This window comes from Ailuropoda melanoleuca, chromosome 1 (genome assembly GCF_002007445.2).
Source record: "Ailuropoda melanoleuca isolate Jingjing chromosome 1, ASM200744v2, whole genome shotgun sequence".
Taxonomy (NCBI): domain Eukaryota; kingdom Metazoa; phylum Chordata; class Mammalia; order Carnivora; family Ursidae; genus Ailuropoda; species Ailuropoda melanoleuca.
In genome coordinates, this window is record NC_048218.1 from 161,701,724 (window position 1) to 161,718,386 (window position 16,663).

Genomic DNA, 16,663 nt, shown 5'->3' on the forward strand with positions numbered 1-16,663 from the left:
TTAAAAGGTTAAACATATGACCTACTATGTGACCCAGCCATTTTTACTCCTAGGTAGTTAGCCAAGAGAAATGAAAACTTACGTCCACAGAGTTGTACACAAATATTCAAAGACACTTTATTTGTAATAGCTCAAAACTGGGAACAACTGAAATATCCATCAACTAGGTGAATGGATAAACAGTTTGGCGTATATCCATTGGAATACTACTAGCAATAAAAAGGGAAGAACTATTAATACACCAATAATACGGAAGAATCTCAAAATAATCCTGCCAAGCTAAAGAAGGCAGAGGAAGGAAAGACTACATATTTTATGGTTCTATTTATATAAACTTCTGAAAAATGTACACATACCTATAGTGACATAAAGGAGATCATTAATGCTCTGTGGTCTGAGGGTAGAAGGGAAGGTGGAGGGATGGATTACAAAGTGGCATGGCAGAATTTTTTGGCATGATCACTATGTTCCACCAGTTTGATTGCAGTGATTTTGTAGGTATGTACATATATCGAAACTAATGATATTACTTTAAATATATATGTAGTTTTTTGAACATCAGTTATATCTCAATAAAGCTGTTACCAAAAGAGTGTTTATACTTACACATGTGGTAATCATTGGGAATCTCACTCCCCATTTAATTATTCACAAGTTTTAGCCTTTTGCTGGGTTGTATATTTAGAGCTTGGTTTCATAGAACCATCATAGTCACAGAAATGATTAAACGGGCATCTTTTTAATCATTGCTTCAGTACTCTGTTTCTTCTTTACATATGTTGTATATTTTTATGTTCCTCAGAGCTGTCATAAAATATCATTTATGTATGGTAATAGTCTTTATTTCATCTATTTTCTTCCTTCAACAAATGGTAGTAAAGAGCTCTATATGAGTTTGTATTCTCTTGTGCTGAATTTCTGCTCTTCTTTAATGTTAAGGTCTTCTAAAAATTAATTTAATTTATTTAATGTAATCTCTATGCCCAGTGTGGGGCTCGAACTCACAACTCTGAGATCAAGAGTTGCATGCTCTACCAGCTGAGCCAGCCAGGTGCCCCTAAAACTTTGTTTTTTAACTAACATTTAGTACAGTTGACTATTTTTGGCATACAGTCCTATGAATTTTAACATATGTATAGGTTAGTATAACCATCACAATTAGAATGCAGAGCTCTTCCATAATTAAAAAAAATCCTATCTACTTTCCCTTTGTAGTCTCTCCCCCTAACTCTTACCCTTTGGCAACTGCTGCTGTTTTCTCTGTCACTATAGTTTTGGTTTTTTAAGAACGTCATATAAATAGTCCTTATGAACCCTTTGAGACTAATTTCTCACCCAGCATAAAGCCTTTCAGATTCATCCAAGTTGTTTAGTGTGTATCAGTAGTCCATTCCTTTTTTGTTGCCGAGTAGTATTTATCAGTGTACCAAGTTTATCTGTTTACGTATTAAAGGACATTGAGTTGTTTAGAGTTTTTGGCTATTATAAGTACAGCTGCTGTGAACATTTGTGTATAGGTTTTGTGTGAACGTATATTTTAATTTCTTTAGGATAAATACCCAGGAGAGAGATTGTCTGGTGAGTTGTAATTATATGTATAACTTTATAATGGTCTGCCAAATATTTTGCCTGCACACAGCAGTGAATGAGAGTTTTAAATGCTCTTCATCATTGTTAACATTATTGCCATTATTTTCTATTTTAGCCATTTCTCATAGGTCTGTAGTAGTTGTCTCATTGTGGTTTTAATTTAAATTTCTCTAATGGATAATGACGTTGAATATCTTTTTATTTGCCTTCCACATATCCTCTGTGGTGAAGTGTCTGTTTAAGTCTTTTGCCCATATTCAAATTGGATTTCTTACCATTGAGTGGTGAGCATTTAAAAATATATTCTATGGCTAACAGACACATGAAAAAATGTTCAAAATCATTAGCCATCAGGGAAATTCAAATCCAAACCACACTGAGATACCCTTACGCCAGTTAGAATGGCAAAGATAGACAAGGCAAGAAACAACAATTGTTGGAGAGGATGTGGAGAAAGGGGATCCCTCCTACATTGTTGGTGGGAATGCAAGTTGGTACAGCCACTCTGGAAAACAGTGTGGAGGTCCCTTAAAAAGTTAAAAATTGAACTACCCTATGACCCAGCCATTGCACTACTGGGTGTTTACCCCAAAGATACAGACGTAGTAAAGAGAAGGGCCATATGCACCCCAATGTTCATAGCTGCATTGTCCACAATAGCCAAATCATGGAAGGAGCCGAGATGCCCTTCAACAGATGACTGGATTAAGAAGCTGTGGTCCATATATACAATGGAATATTACTCAGCTATCAGAAAGAACGAATTCTCAACATTTGCTGCAACATGGACGGCACTGGAGGAGATAATGCTAAGTGAAATAAGTCAAGCAGAGAAAGACAATTATCATATGATTTCTCTCATCTATGGAACATAAGAACTAGGATGATCGGTAGGGGAAGAAAGGGATAAAGAAAAGGGGGGTAATCAGAAGGGGGAATGAAACATGAGAGACTATGGACTATGAGAAACAAACTGAAGACTTCAGAGGGGAGGGGGTGGGGGAATGGGATAGACTGGTGATGGGTAGTAAGGAGGGCACGTATTGCATGGTGCACTGGGTGTTATACGCAACTAATGAAGCATCGAACTTTACATCGGAATCCGGGGATGTACTGTATGGTGATTAACATAATAAAAAAATCATTAAAAAAAAAAATATATATATTCTAGATGAGGGCGCCTGGGTGGATCTGTCGGTTAAGTGTTTGCCTTTGACTCAGGTCATGATCCCAGAGTCCTGGGATCAAGCCCCTCATTGGGCTCCTTGCTCAGCGGGGAGCCTGCTTCTCCCTCTCTCTCTGCCTGCCACTCTCCCTGCTTGCTCTCTCTCTGCCAAATAAATAAATGAATAAAATCTTAAATATATATACATATATATATTCTAGATGCAAATCCCCTGTCAGGTGTCATTTACAAACATTTTTCCTAGTCTACAGCTTGTATTTTTATTCTAACAGTGTCTTTTGCAGAGAAAAAGGTTTTAATTTTGATGAAGTTCAATTCATTATTGTTTTTGTTTTATGGACTTTCCTTGGCATTTTGGTAAAATATTAGTTGATCATGTTTGTGTTAGTCTGTTTCTGGACTCTTTATTCTGTTGTTTTGATCTGTGTATATATCTGTTTACTAATACTGCACTGTCTTGGTTATTGTATCTTTATGGTAAGTCTTAAGAATTGGGTAGTAGGTACAGAGTCAGTGGGCTGGGGCTGGGCCATTGTGCAGGTGGGTGCTTGCATTGCAGCCTGGCCCAGCCATGGTGCAGGCATGGTACATGGTTGAGTACAGGCCTGGTACTCATGATGCAGGCCTGGTACATGGATGAGTCCACCGGCCACCAGAGGTGGCCCCACCATGCCGTGCCTGGCCACCTGGTCATCCTGGAGCAGCTGGGCTGGCTCAGGGTTCTTTACTGGAAGTTGGCTGCTGACAAATATGAGAATGATCAAGAATTAGAGAAGATCTGAAGAGAGAGAAACTAGTCTTGGATGGACATAATAACCATATGCGAAGACAAACTACCAAATTATGAAGAAAAGATTAAGATGTTCTATGAGGAGCATTTGTACCTGGATGATGAATAGATCTGCTACATCTTGGATGGCAGTGGGTACTTTGATGTGAGAGATAAAGAGGACCAGTGGATCTGCATTTTCATGGAAGAAGGAGACATGATACCTCTTCCTGCAGGGATTTATCACCACTTCACACTAGAGGAAAGGAACTATGTGAAGGCCTTGAGGCTATCTGTGGTAGAACTGGTGTGCGTGGTGTACAGCTGGCCAGCTGACCATTTTGAGGCTTGGGGGGAGGGCGGCAGTATGTGGAAGTTTTGGTGCAGACAATGTAGAGGTGTTTCTGGGGCCTAGCTCACCCTTTTCCCTTGTGAATGTCCTGAACATGATCACAGCACAGAACCTGTCCTTTTTCCTTACTTTTATATGGTAGACTTGGGGCTAGGTGATCTTTCCTTTGCAAGATTATTTGATCAGAGTATGTTTTAATCAAAGGAGCTTTATTATAAGAGTGATTTTTACCTGGGAGAAACTGAGAATGTGGACAAATCCCATTCATCTTACTTAATTCAAGATCAGTGGTCAGCAACCCTGTGTCAGCACCTGCGTTCGCCTTTAACCCGAAGGAGTGTCATCTCCCCAAGTATAAGTGCCAAGCCGCTCCATCTGGCCCTGGTTTTTTGACCGTAAACAGATGTTGGTTGATGGCATGCCTACTTTGTAAGAAAGTGTCATGGCAGATGACAGCACTGGCGAGGTAGAAGACACTTCTCTCCCAGAACTGGGTGGGGAGTGCTGTTGGGAGCAAGCTCTCATATTAGTGGGGGGTGCTCGGAGTTGCTTATGCCACTTTCTTGTTCAAAATAAAGGAGCTGCCTTAATTTTATACTCTTGCCTTGGAGTCCTTATATTCAGGTATGTATTGTTCATTAAATTACCCCATTTAGAAAAAAAATTGGGTAGTATAATTAGTGTGAATTTCTTTGTCAAATTGTTTTATCTGTTTGGGTATATTTGTCTTTCCATATACATTTCAGAAACAGCTTATCTATATGTATCAAAAGCCCTGCTGTGATTTTAATTAAAATTGTATTAAATCTGTAGGTCAATTTAGGGAGAATTAACATCTTTACCAGGTTGATCCATGAACTCCATTTATTTAGGTTTTCTTTGATTTTTTTTTTATCAGCATTTGTTATTTTGAGCTTAGAGATCTTATATGTGTGTTGTTAGATTTATACCTAAGTATTTCCTTTTATTGGAGCTATCGTGGTATTTTAAAAAAAGTTTGGTTTTTTTAGTTCAAGCTCTTTTTTTTTTAAATAATTATTTTATGGATAGGAAAGTTAGTTTAGTACCAAAGATTATGTATACTTTGATCTTTCTTCTCAAAGAATTAGGCAAGTTATAGCAAAAACATACAGAGCAAGATTTATAAAATGACAGAAAGTCAAAACTTAGGGGCTGTGTTTGAAAGGGATTATTCAGAGTTAAACTGGAACCATTCATTATCAAAGGATCTTATTTCCAGGGCCATGAATGGATGACTGTCACTTTATGGCTTTTAAAAGTTTTAGAATTAGCAAAAATAAAAATAACAGCTTATTTGATATTAAAACTCTAAAATAGATATTTTGGTCATATCATAAGATATTTTGGTTTTGAGTAATTTTTTGTCATGATACCCGGATTAAATGATGGAAATATTCCGAAGACTGCTTTCAACTACAGAAAACTGGTGTTTTGAGTTTTCATGACCCTTCTACCTCCAGTAAACCATAACTTTTCACTGGAACTTTTGAAAGGTTGTTTATCTTAAAGTCATTTGTATAAGATTCTTCAATTCTTGGGACACCTGGGTGGCTCAGTCTGTTAAGCGTCTGCCTTCAGCTCAGGTCATGATCCCAGGGTGCTGGGATCAAGTCCTGCATAGGCCTCCTTGCTCCACAGGGACCCTCCTCCCTCTGCCTCTTGCTCTCTCCCTGGTGTGCTTTCTCTCTCTCCCTGACAAATAAATAAAATCTTAAAAAAAATTAAAAAAAGATTCTTCAATTTTTTTAGGTTATAATGAAATTCTTTTTTTAAAGATTTTATTTTAGAGAGAGACCGCCCGCGTGCGTGCGCATGGGAGTAGGGGGAGGGGCAGAAGAAGAGAGGGAGCGAGACGGAGAGAATCTCAGGCGGGCTTGGAGTGAGTGTGGAGCTTGTTACTGACTCCATGTCATGACCCTGAGATCATAACCCTGAGATCATGGCTTTAGTTGACACCAAGAGTCAGATGCTTGATTGACCGAGCCACTCAAGCACCCCAGTTATAATGAAATCCTTAAAGGCTTTGCTGGAAGTTAGTTTTAAAAATTAGAGCAATTCTGACATTGTTGTATTGAAAAAATGTTTTCGAAACACAAAAATTCCGTTTTTGTGTGGGTGCTGCTGTGAGGAAGCTGAGCAATTTAAAGAGAAGTGAATGGCACCTTTCTTTTATTCAAATGACACTTTTTCAGCCTAGTCTAAAATACAACCCTTTTCCCTGCTTTAGTTTTCTCCCAATATACTATGTTTTTCTTTTTCTTTATGTTTATTGTTGTCTGCTTCTGCCAATAGAATGTAAGCTTCTTGGGGGCAGCTCGTGTGTCTTATTTGCTGCTACATCTGTAGTGTGCCTGGTGCAGAAGAGGCACACACATATTAATTGAGTGAATGCATGTCTTTATGGTATCAGAATGAATGTTTAAATTTTAGCCACAATTATGTACTGAAGTAGTAGGCTTTTTTTTTTTTTAAGTATACCATGTTTTCTTGGTGAGTTCATCTAATCATTTCTTATTTATGGCTCCTTGTACATTTCTTTGGAGCTTTGTTTGAATATTTTTTAAAATTCCAGCTCCTAATGTGTTTCTAGGAGATGTTAGTAGTCCTACTGATCCATTGAACAACTAACCTTGGGTTTTGTGGACAACAACTTGAGATGCATGCCTTCTTGCAATTTCAGTTACCTTCTAAAACCAGGATTTTGTGATCCCCTGTGATTTTTCTTTCACAGAAGTAGTAGAATTCAATCCAATGCATTTTATCTTGACAGGATTCTCTAACCTCTCATTTTACTATAACTGCTGTTAAAACAGATCTCCAATACATTTTGTGTACTGTCTTTTCTGCTCGTGTATCAGAACCTCCTAGCTTCTCTTCTTTCCTTCATCAGCGTTGAACCCCATCATAGAAGATCCAGACTATACTGTATTCCCTTTTACTCCTTTTCTTCTCTTTAGCCTCTTTAAGACCTTATTTTTAGGTATGTTTTATGGCCTGCTATATATGCTTTAAAAAGTTCTTCCCCATTTAAAAAAAAGTTTTATTTTCATGTGTGAATAAATTTTATAAAAGTCATTTATTTGATTTTTTCCCCACAGTATGACCAAACATTATTAATTTAAGGACATTATGTTTATTTATAACATGATGATTATATCCTCCCTTGCTAGGAGCACATAAAGCATGTTTGGCACTAAACTAAGTACTTTAAGAAACTATTTCATCATCCTTGTGAGGGAGCAAGTCTTTTGAGGCTCTGTGCAGACCACCTTCTCCCTTCACTAAACATATCATTAAGTCTTGAAGGCATAGCCTTCACTGAAGCTGATGATGAATAGTTGCCGAAGGGGGTCCAGGGCTTAGAAATAAGTTACCAGTAAATGTCATCACAGTGATTACTATGAAGTCCCTAACATTATATAATCTGCTTCTCAAGGCATCTCTAACCTTATCTTCTATGAGCTGTTAAGTGAGAAGTCCTCTTAGAGAGTCTTGCATGGACTTGTTTAACATTCTTTTTAGAATTTAGGTGTACTTTTCACACATTATGCTTTGTTTTGATGCTTAATCCAAAAATAAGAGACAGTGGGAAAAATAATATTCCATATCCTGTCATTCCTTTAGATCCAGCTCATGTAGCCTGTGATGTGTGCCTCTCAGGAACATTCCAATAAGGAAGAAATCTTAAGAGAAGGAAAAGGGGTGGCAGCCTCCTAAAATCTGGAAGTGATTCTAACATTTTAAGCAGATTGAGTGGAATCGATGTCATTGTTGCAGAGTTGGATGCCAGAGAATTAAGGGTTCCAGACTGAATGGACCCACTAACATTTCTAGTGTTCTCCTCTGTACAGGAATTTCCTGTGTTTCTGGACCTCCTTTGAGACCCAGTCAAGAACCTGAGACTCACCATTCCTTTTTTATTGTATCCATGTGCAGAGAGCTTGGAGGAGTTCACCTCCCAAAGTGTGTTATTTTTGAAGATAATCTATTCTATTTACCCATATTTTTACTCTTTTTATTGTTTTTTCATCCCTGATGTTTCAGTATTTCTTCTTTGTCATTTCCTTTGTTTTAAGAATGTCTTTTCACCATTTCTTTAAGATAAGTCGGCCAATGACAGATTCTTCGTTTTCCTTCATCTGAGAGAATCTTGGTTTCACTTACGTTTCTGAAGAATACTTTTTGCTGTGTGTAGAATTCTGGGTTTATATTTCTTTTTGCACTTGAAGAATGCTGTGCCACCTTCTTTGAGGCTTCATGGTTTCTCATGAGAAATCCACTGTCATTCGAATAATTTGTTTCTAGGTAATATGATGTTTTTCTTTAGCACTTTTACAATTTTTCCTGGTCTTTAGTTTTCTGCGGTTTGATTATGATGTGCCTTGGCATATATTTTTTGGGTTTATTTCCTTTGAGCCTTGCTCATCTTCAATGTGTAGGTTTATGGTTTTCACCAAATTTGTAAAATTTGGTTCAGCAATTATTTCTTCACATATTTTGTTGGCCCTACGCTCATTCTTTTTTCCTGAAACTCTGATGACATAAGTTTTGGATCTTTTTGTTATTGTTTCACAGGTTTCTGAGGTTCCGTCCATTTTTTGGTTGCTGTTCAAATTGGGTACTTTCTATTTTTCTTTCTTTAATTTCATTGGTGCTTTCCTCTGTCATATGCCTCGTGCCATTGAGCCAATCCAATGAGTTAAAAAAAAAATTCTGTTCTTTTTTTCTTTACTGAGGCTTTCTGTTATTTCGTTTGTTCCATGGGTGTTTGTAATTGATCTCTAAGCATTGTTGTTATGGCTCCTTTAAAATCTTTGTCAGATAATCCCTACATCTGTGTCATCTTGGTATCTGTTGGTTGGCTTTTTCTTATTCAGGTTGGGATTTTTTGTTCTTAGTTTGACTTGTGGTTTTTGATCATATCCTGAACATTTGGGTCCTATTTAACCTTCATTTTTTGCAGACAGGCCCCCAGTTAGGTGTAGTGTACAGTTTCATCTCCTCACTGGGCTGTGCTGACACCACCCCAGCAAAAGTAGAATGCTGACTTGCAGTGAGTGCCTTAAGTCTTCTCATTGCTGATGGGTGGTGGTGGAAATTCATCTCCTGTTGACACTGGGGGGCAGGAGCCATACTGCTTTACCACCACCACCTTATATTACTTCCTCTTACCTTGTTGAGGCCTGGTAATCATGGAAGTTCTATTTTCCACTGGGTCCAGCTGACACTTGGGGAGTGGAGAAGGAAAAATAGAGTCTCACTAACACTGCCTCACGTTGCTTTTATTCCACTTTGTTGTTTCTGAGTAGGATTGGAAGTTAGCTTCCCTGCTGGGTCCCACTAACAGTACCCTTTGGGTAGACTGCCAGCTAGTGCCATCTCACACTGCCTTGTTCTGCTTCTTTGTTGATGGTGGGGGTGGAAGTCCAGCTTCCCACTCAGCCCTGTTGACACTGGGTGGGATGGGGGAGTTTTTCATTTGGTATTTGGCTGGAGTAGGGAATATTACCAAAAACAGTTTCTGCTGCTGGACCACCGTGTTCCCAGTTCTTTGGCTAGAGGGAGCAGGCTTTTCTAGGGGCTTTTTTTTTGATCTGTGGCTCTTGGTGTTTCTGAATTGCAGGCTTCTCTAGCACTCCCTCCGGGATATAGGAAGATCAAAAGGAAAACTCAGGAAATTGACCATTGTGTCATTCCTCAAGTCTCAGGGTGTCCCTAGCTACTTCACCTTCTTCTTTCCACTTTTCAGAGTCTTCTTATATTTATGTATTGTATTATATCCAGATTTTCTAAGACTGATGCTGAATGGGACTACTCCATTTTGGCTGGAATCCCTCGAATGCCTTTTACCTTGGAAGCTGAATGCTTTTGCAGAATGTTACCACCACATCAGTTTAATTTCTTTTGGGTCCTCAGTGCTTTCTTTTAGTCCTTTTACTTGCCCACAGCCAGCTCATTCTCATATTTCCCTCAAAGATTACTTGAAACCTTTTATAGCTTTCCTCAAGCACCTATTGAAATTGTACCCTCATTCTTTTCAGTAGTCTTTGCCTCTTATTTTTTTGAAAAAAAAATGAGATCATGCATGCTTTCTCTCAAATTTCAGTTCTTTTTACAAACGAATCACTTCTTTACCCAGTTTTCTGTCTTCTAGTCCAATTTCAGAGAAAGTATTCCTTCAGTGCAGGCCATCCACATGTGGCCTTGACCCCATTCTCTCATCTTCTATTCTCGAACGTCACTTTTACCCTACTTTTATCTTGCATCTTTAATGTATTTCTTTTTATTCTGTACCTTTCCTTCAGTCTAAAAATATGGCTATTAAGTCTGGTATATCAAAAAACAAAACGAATTCCACAGTAATTCCTTTACCCATTGTTTTCTGTGACACTTCTTAGTTTTTTTGACCTTTGTGATTGGGCATCTTTTTTTACTCTTCTTTACTTCCTGTTAGCTGTTAGTGTCCCCAAAGATTTTGCTTACATTCTAAAATTTTCACTGTGTAGCCTTTCCTTAGGTGTTCTTATTTACTTTCATAGTGTCTAGTACTATTTATTTGTTAGTAGCTCCCACATTTATGGCAGTAACCTGATGCTCTTGCCAGAGTTTCCAGTTACGTACATATGCTTTCCAGCTGGCCAACTTTACCTTAATTTACTAGATATTTTATCTTGTTCCAGAAAGTATACAAGGCAATCAGTTCACAGAAGTACTTTAAAACAGAGCAAGACATGATAAATTGAAAGTAGATAAGAAAGAAAAAAAGGGGGAGGTACCTGGGTGGCTCAGTTGGTTAAGTGTGCCTTCAGCTCAGGTCATGATCTCAGGGTTCCGGGATCAAGCCCCACATCAGGCTCTCTGCTCAGAGGCAAGTCTGCTTCTCCCTCTCCCTTTGTGATCTCTCACGTCTTCGTGCTCTCTCAAATAAATAAATAAAAATCTTAAAAAAGAAAAAGGAAGGAAGAAAAAAAAGGGTGTGAACATAAGAGTTGAACCATGTATGAGAGTAGGGTGGCTCAGTTGGTTAAGTGTCTCACTCTTGGTTTCCGCTCAGGTCATGATCTCTGGGTAAGCCCCGCATCTGGTTCTGCGCTCAGTGTGGAGTCTGCTCAAGATTCTCTCTCTCCCTCTCTCTCTGCCACTCCCCCTGCTCTCTTTCTCTAAGTAACTAAATAAAATCTAAAAGCAACAGCAACAACAAAATGTACACCACAGAAACCTGTTTAGAGCTGCTAATACAAAATTCATGTGTTGCCATTCTGTCCTTGTAGCAGACACTGCAAAATGATCATGGTCATGTTCATTGAGCTCAGATATGACCTCAAAATAACACCCATAAGGAATAGTATTGATTGAAAAACAAGCCTGTTTCCCAGCCTTGATGAATATATTTTCTATGAATAAACCACTAGGAATGCTCTAATCTTTCTTCTAGCAATTGTAAGAAAGGAAATCTAGTCTGATACAAACCATTATCTCTAAGATAAAAGCAGGCCAATTAGGACAAGCAAATCTGTTGTCTGAGTTTTTGTTTTTGTTGTGGAAAGTTTCACATAAAAACAGAGTAAATAATGAAACCCTTTATACTCTTCAGCCAGATACAGCTATTGTCAATGTTTAATTACCAAGCTATTCTTGGTGATAAAACTAGGCGCCCTCATAAAGACGGCATTTCACATTGCTAATGCAGATGTCCCAAATTACCTGAAATTTAAAAAACAAATATAGGTAACACTTATCGAGTGCTTACTACGTATCAGTTACTTTGCAAGTATTTATCTAACTTAATTCTTGCTGTGGCCTTATAAGTGAGGAAACTGGGGCAAAGAGAAATTAGGTGATTTGTCCAGATCCACTGGCTGCTAAGATTAAAACCTAGGCAGTCTGTCTCCAGAATGCATACTCTTTACCACAAGCCTGTTTCTCCCAGCCTTCCCCAGTCTTTTCTAGTCATCTGAGCTGACAGCTTGTTATCTTCTTTGACTCTTACATCTCCCTCATCCTCTCTTCTAGGAATCATGCTTTGGCATTTTTACTGTCTTATGAATTCTGAAATTTCTCTTCTATCTCTTAAACCAGTGTGTTAGTTCAGTATCTCTTATGGCTTGTTAGTAAGAGCCTTGTTGGAAGATCAGGATTGTTAGAAGATAAGACTTTGTTAAATAACTAAAAGTCAACTGAGTAAATTTTAAAGATCTAATTAGCTTTATTAATCAGTTCATGAGTCGGGCAGCGTCCCATCTAGTAAGTAAAAGGGAACTCCAAAGTGTTACAGAACAGAAAAGACTTCTAAAGGTAAAGAGGGAGTAGAAAGAAAAAAATTATTTGCAAAGATTCCATTGTTTTAGGCAAGATCATCCTCCTATAGGGGATGGAGGGCATCTGTCATAAATTTTCTTGTGCTGACCAGGGAATTCCCATGTTGGTTAGTTAGAGGTTACATTCCTGGGAGAGTGAATGAAGCTGTAGTTAGGTTAAGTAGTTAAGTCATGGTTTACTGATGTGGGACCTTAACCTGAGTGACACCATTTTTGAGCCTGTGATTTTCTTTTTAGTGTCTTCTAATTTATCATCTGCAATTTGCTTTGCTTTGATGCAGGATAGGACATAGTTGTGAGGACTCTGTTAGTCAAGGTTCAGTCAGGAAAACAGAAGCCACACTTTACATATTTCAGTTATAAAGGGTTTTAACATAGGAATTTAAAGCTTTCATATACATTGGAAGATGTAGGATTAAAGAGATAAGGGAAATAGTAATCTTTTTCAGCATGTAACACTGTTTTGTTTGTTTTGTTTTTTAGATTCCACATGTAAGTGAAATCATATGGTATTTGTCTTTCTCTGACTTATTTCCTTTTTTTCTAATTGCATTTTTTAAAATTTATTAATTTTTATTAACATATAATGTATTTGGTTCAGGGGTACAAGTCTGTGATTCTTTTAATATAATATTTTCTAGGTCCAGCCATGTTGTTGTGACACTTTAGGTGATTATTGATATGTTGGGGGTAAATCTACCATTTTATCATCTGTTTTGTTTGTTTCTTACTCATTGATTTTTCTTGCCTTCCATTGAACATTTTTTAAGAGTTGATCTTGATTTATTTATGGTGTTTTGAGTGTATTGCCTTCTATATTTTTCTGAGTGGTTGGTATGGATATTACAATATATGTATGTGTCTTATCACATTCTACTGGTATCAGTGTTTCAACACTTTGAGTGAAATGTAGAAGCCTTTTGTTTAGGTTCCTTCACCCTACCTACTTTTAACTATCATTGTCTTAAGCATCAGATAGTGTAATGTAATAACTTTTTATTCAGTCATTGTATATGACTTAGGAAACTTATGATGAGAAGGATAGTCTTTAGCATTCCCTCATATTTCTGTTCTTTCCATTGTTATTCCTTCCTGATGCTCAATACTTTTTAAATTAATTAATTAATTTTTAAAAAGATTTTATTTATTTACTTGACAGAGAGAGACAGCCAGCAAGAGAGGGAACACAAGCAGGGGGAGTGGGAGAGGAAGAAGCAGGCTCCCAGCGGAGAAGCCTGATGTGGGGCTCGATTCCAGAACCCCGGGATCACACCCTGAGCCAAAGGCAGATGCTTAACGACTGAGCCACCCAGGCACCCCTCCAATACTTTTTTAAAAAATTCATTTCCTTTTTTTTTTTTTAAAGATTATATTTATTTATTAGAGAGGGTGAGAGGACATGAGTCAGGAGAGGGGCAGAGGGAGAAGCAGAGACCCACTGAGAGGTGAGCCCGACATAAGCCTCAATCCTAGGACCCTAAGGTCATGCCCTGAGCTGAAGGCAGACGCTTACCCAACTGAGCCACCCAGGTGTCCCAAAAATTCATTTCTTTTTTGGCTGAAATACTTTTTAGCCAGTCTTTAAGAATGTGTCTTCTTGTGATGTATTCTTTTAGTTCTCCTTCATCAGTGAACATTCTGATTTCACCTTTTCTACCTGATGTGGATAGTTTCACTGAATATAGAATTTGTGGTTGAAAGTTTCTTTTCTCTTAGCAGTTGAAAAATGTTGTGCCACTTCTTCTGGTTTCCATGGTTTCACATAAGAAATCCTCTGTTATTCAAATTGATATTTCTCTGTAGGTAATGTTTTTCTTTGGTTGATTTCAAGATTTGTTTTGTTTTTAGTTTTCAGAAGTTTCATTAATTTGGGTTTATCCTTGTTGAGTCATTTTTTGTTGTTTTGGATGTGGGGGTCATAAGACACTCCAGTCCTGGGGTCTTTAACCAGTTTGTCTTCCTCTTTACCCTTTCAGAGACCTCCTTTGGTGTGTTTTGTTATTTCCAACATAATTTTACTTAGTGGTGAGGAGCAGGAAGAAACCATAAGTCCTTTTGCTCATTTTTAAATTATAGTGTATGGAACTTATTCGGATCTGGATTTAAGTAAACTATGTAAAAGTAAAATAATTTCTGATATTTATGGGATGATTATAAATTTGAAAACGGGGGGTGCATGGCTGGCTCAGTCTGTGGAGCATATGACTCTTGATCTTGAGGTTGTAAGTTCGAGTCCCACATTGGGTGTAGAGATTACTCAGAAATAAAATCTTAAAAATAATTTGAAAACTGGATATTTATACAGGCATATCTTATTTCATTGTGCTTCACTTTATTGCATTTTGCAGATACTGCATTTTTTTTTACAAATTGAAGGTGCAGAATTCTGTGTCAGGCAAGTTTGTTGATGCTATTTTTCCAACAGTATTAGCTCACATAGTGTCTCTGGGTCATATTTTGGTAATTCTTGTAATATTTCAGACTTCTTGATTATTAGGATATTTATTGTCATCTGTGATCAGTGATTATGACTCACTGAAGGTTAGATGATGGTTAACATTTTTTAGCAATAAGGTATTTTTTAATTAAGGTATGTATATAGGCTTTTTTTTAAGGCATAATGTTACTCACACTTAATCAACTGCAGTATGATATAAATACAACTTTTTTTTTTTTTAAATATTTTATTTATTTATTTATTTGACAGAGATAGAGACAGATAGCGAGAGAGGGAACACAAGCAGGGGGAGTGGGAGAGGAAGAAGCAGGCTCATAGCAGAGGAGCCTGATGTGGGGCCCGATCCCATAACGCCGGGATCACGCCCTGAGCCGAAGGCAGACGCTCAACCGCTGTGCCACCCAGGCGCCCCTAAATACAACTTTTACATGCACTGGGAAACCAAAAGATTCATTTGACTTGCTTTATTGTGATATTTGTTTTACTGTGGTAGTCTAAAACCAAACTTACAATATCTCTGAGGTATGCCTGTATTAAAGAATTACTAAAAAAAAAATTACTGAATTTTTAGTGTGATGATATTGTGTCAAAATAAAAGACTTTAACTTTTAGAAATATGTACTAAAATATTTACAGATGAAATTATGATATGTATAGGATTTACCTCAAAAATAATTTATATAGGTTTATGCATAGGGTTGATGGTTTTGGGGTTGGGTGATGAATACATAGGATTCAGAATATTTTGGGTATGTAAGAAATCTCCATATTTAATAGTTTTAAAAGTTTAACATGTACTTCTTGAACATAGGTTAAGAATTAGGGAGGAAAGAAACATGCTTGATTTATTTTCCTTGTACTTAATGTATGAAATTAGCATGGTATAGATACTTAATTTTGATATATTTGCTTGAAAGGTGAGGAAGTATTGAAATTGCTTATAGTGTATTCATCAACTCTGACTGATACTTGAGGAACACCAAGAGCTGTTTAGTTACCTGTGAACAATTAGTTATTAACATGAAAGTGTTTTTTATCTTCTAAGAGCTAATGTGTGTTCTTTGAGTGAGCTGTTCTTTTTTCTCCAGGACGTGAAGAGTTCCAAATTTGACTGTGTTGTAGGATTGGTATTTTGTTACATTGGGAATTTATCCATTCTCATTTTCTTTAACAGCTTTCTGTTCAAAATCAGAAATTTGAGACAAATGAAGATGGAATCCCAAAAGTGGATCAGTTTAATTTGGTATGTGACCTTTTTGTCATTTAATGGTTGGAAACATATGCTGTGGTTGTAGCAGTAATGTAAACATAAATATTTGACTGAAAATGTCCTCTGGTTTTTGTAAGAATGCAAAATAGCATTCACAACAAAGAAATATTGAAAAAAATTCAAGTGCCTTACACTGCTGCCAGAAAATTACTGCTAGAGAATATTGCTGGATTGTACATTTGTCACACAAATTATATAGTGTTGTAAGTAATAATTAAAGAAAAATAGTCTTTGCTTTATCTTCCAAGATCATATTATATTAAAATTAATGTTTTATAATTTTTATAAGTATCTAGCTATGTCTTTTCTTTGTCATATATCTGTCATTCATGTTGCTTTGCCATTTATGTATGTATTCAGCCAACATATTTTGAGTATCTGTTCCACTCTAGGAACTGAACTAGATGATGGATTACCAGGATTGCAGCATTGAATAAATGAATAATTTAGAAATGTGAACACATAAACAACCAAGATTTCTAAGTAGGGTATTAAGAAAGTATTTTGGAGGAAGCTAATTTTTCATTCTGCAGAGAAAAGTGGAGGGAAGAGAGGTAGGTAGAAAATGCCACCAAGTAGTTAGAGGTGAATCTTCCAGATTGAATTAGTTTACAAGAGATAGAATGAGGTGATGGTATTCCAGGTAAAGACAATAAATAACCTACACTAAGACCTGAAAATATTAAATTCTTTTGAAAT

General features: G+C 37.1%; 1 protein-coding gene and 1 pseudogene across 1 annotated transcript in view; both read left to right on the forward strand.

Moving 5' to 3' along the window:
• STK31 (serine/threonine kinase 31) overlaps positions 1–16,663 on the forward strand; it is an 80,769-nt gene that overhangs the window by 56,441 nt on the left and 7,665 nt on the right. Inside the window, exon 21 of the mRNA XM_019810367.2 lies at positions 15,869–15,937. Coding sequence (XP_019665926.2) covers positions 15,869–15,937 — 69 coding nt within the window. The remainder of the gene's footprint in view (positions 1–15,868; positions 15,938–16,663) is intronic.
• On the forward strand, positions 3,388–3,941 carry LOC105242251 (annotated as a pseudogene).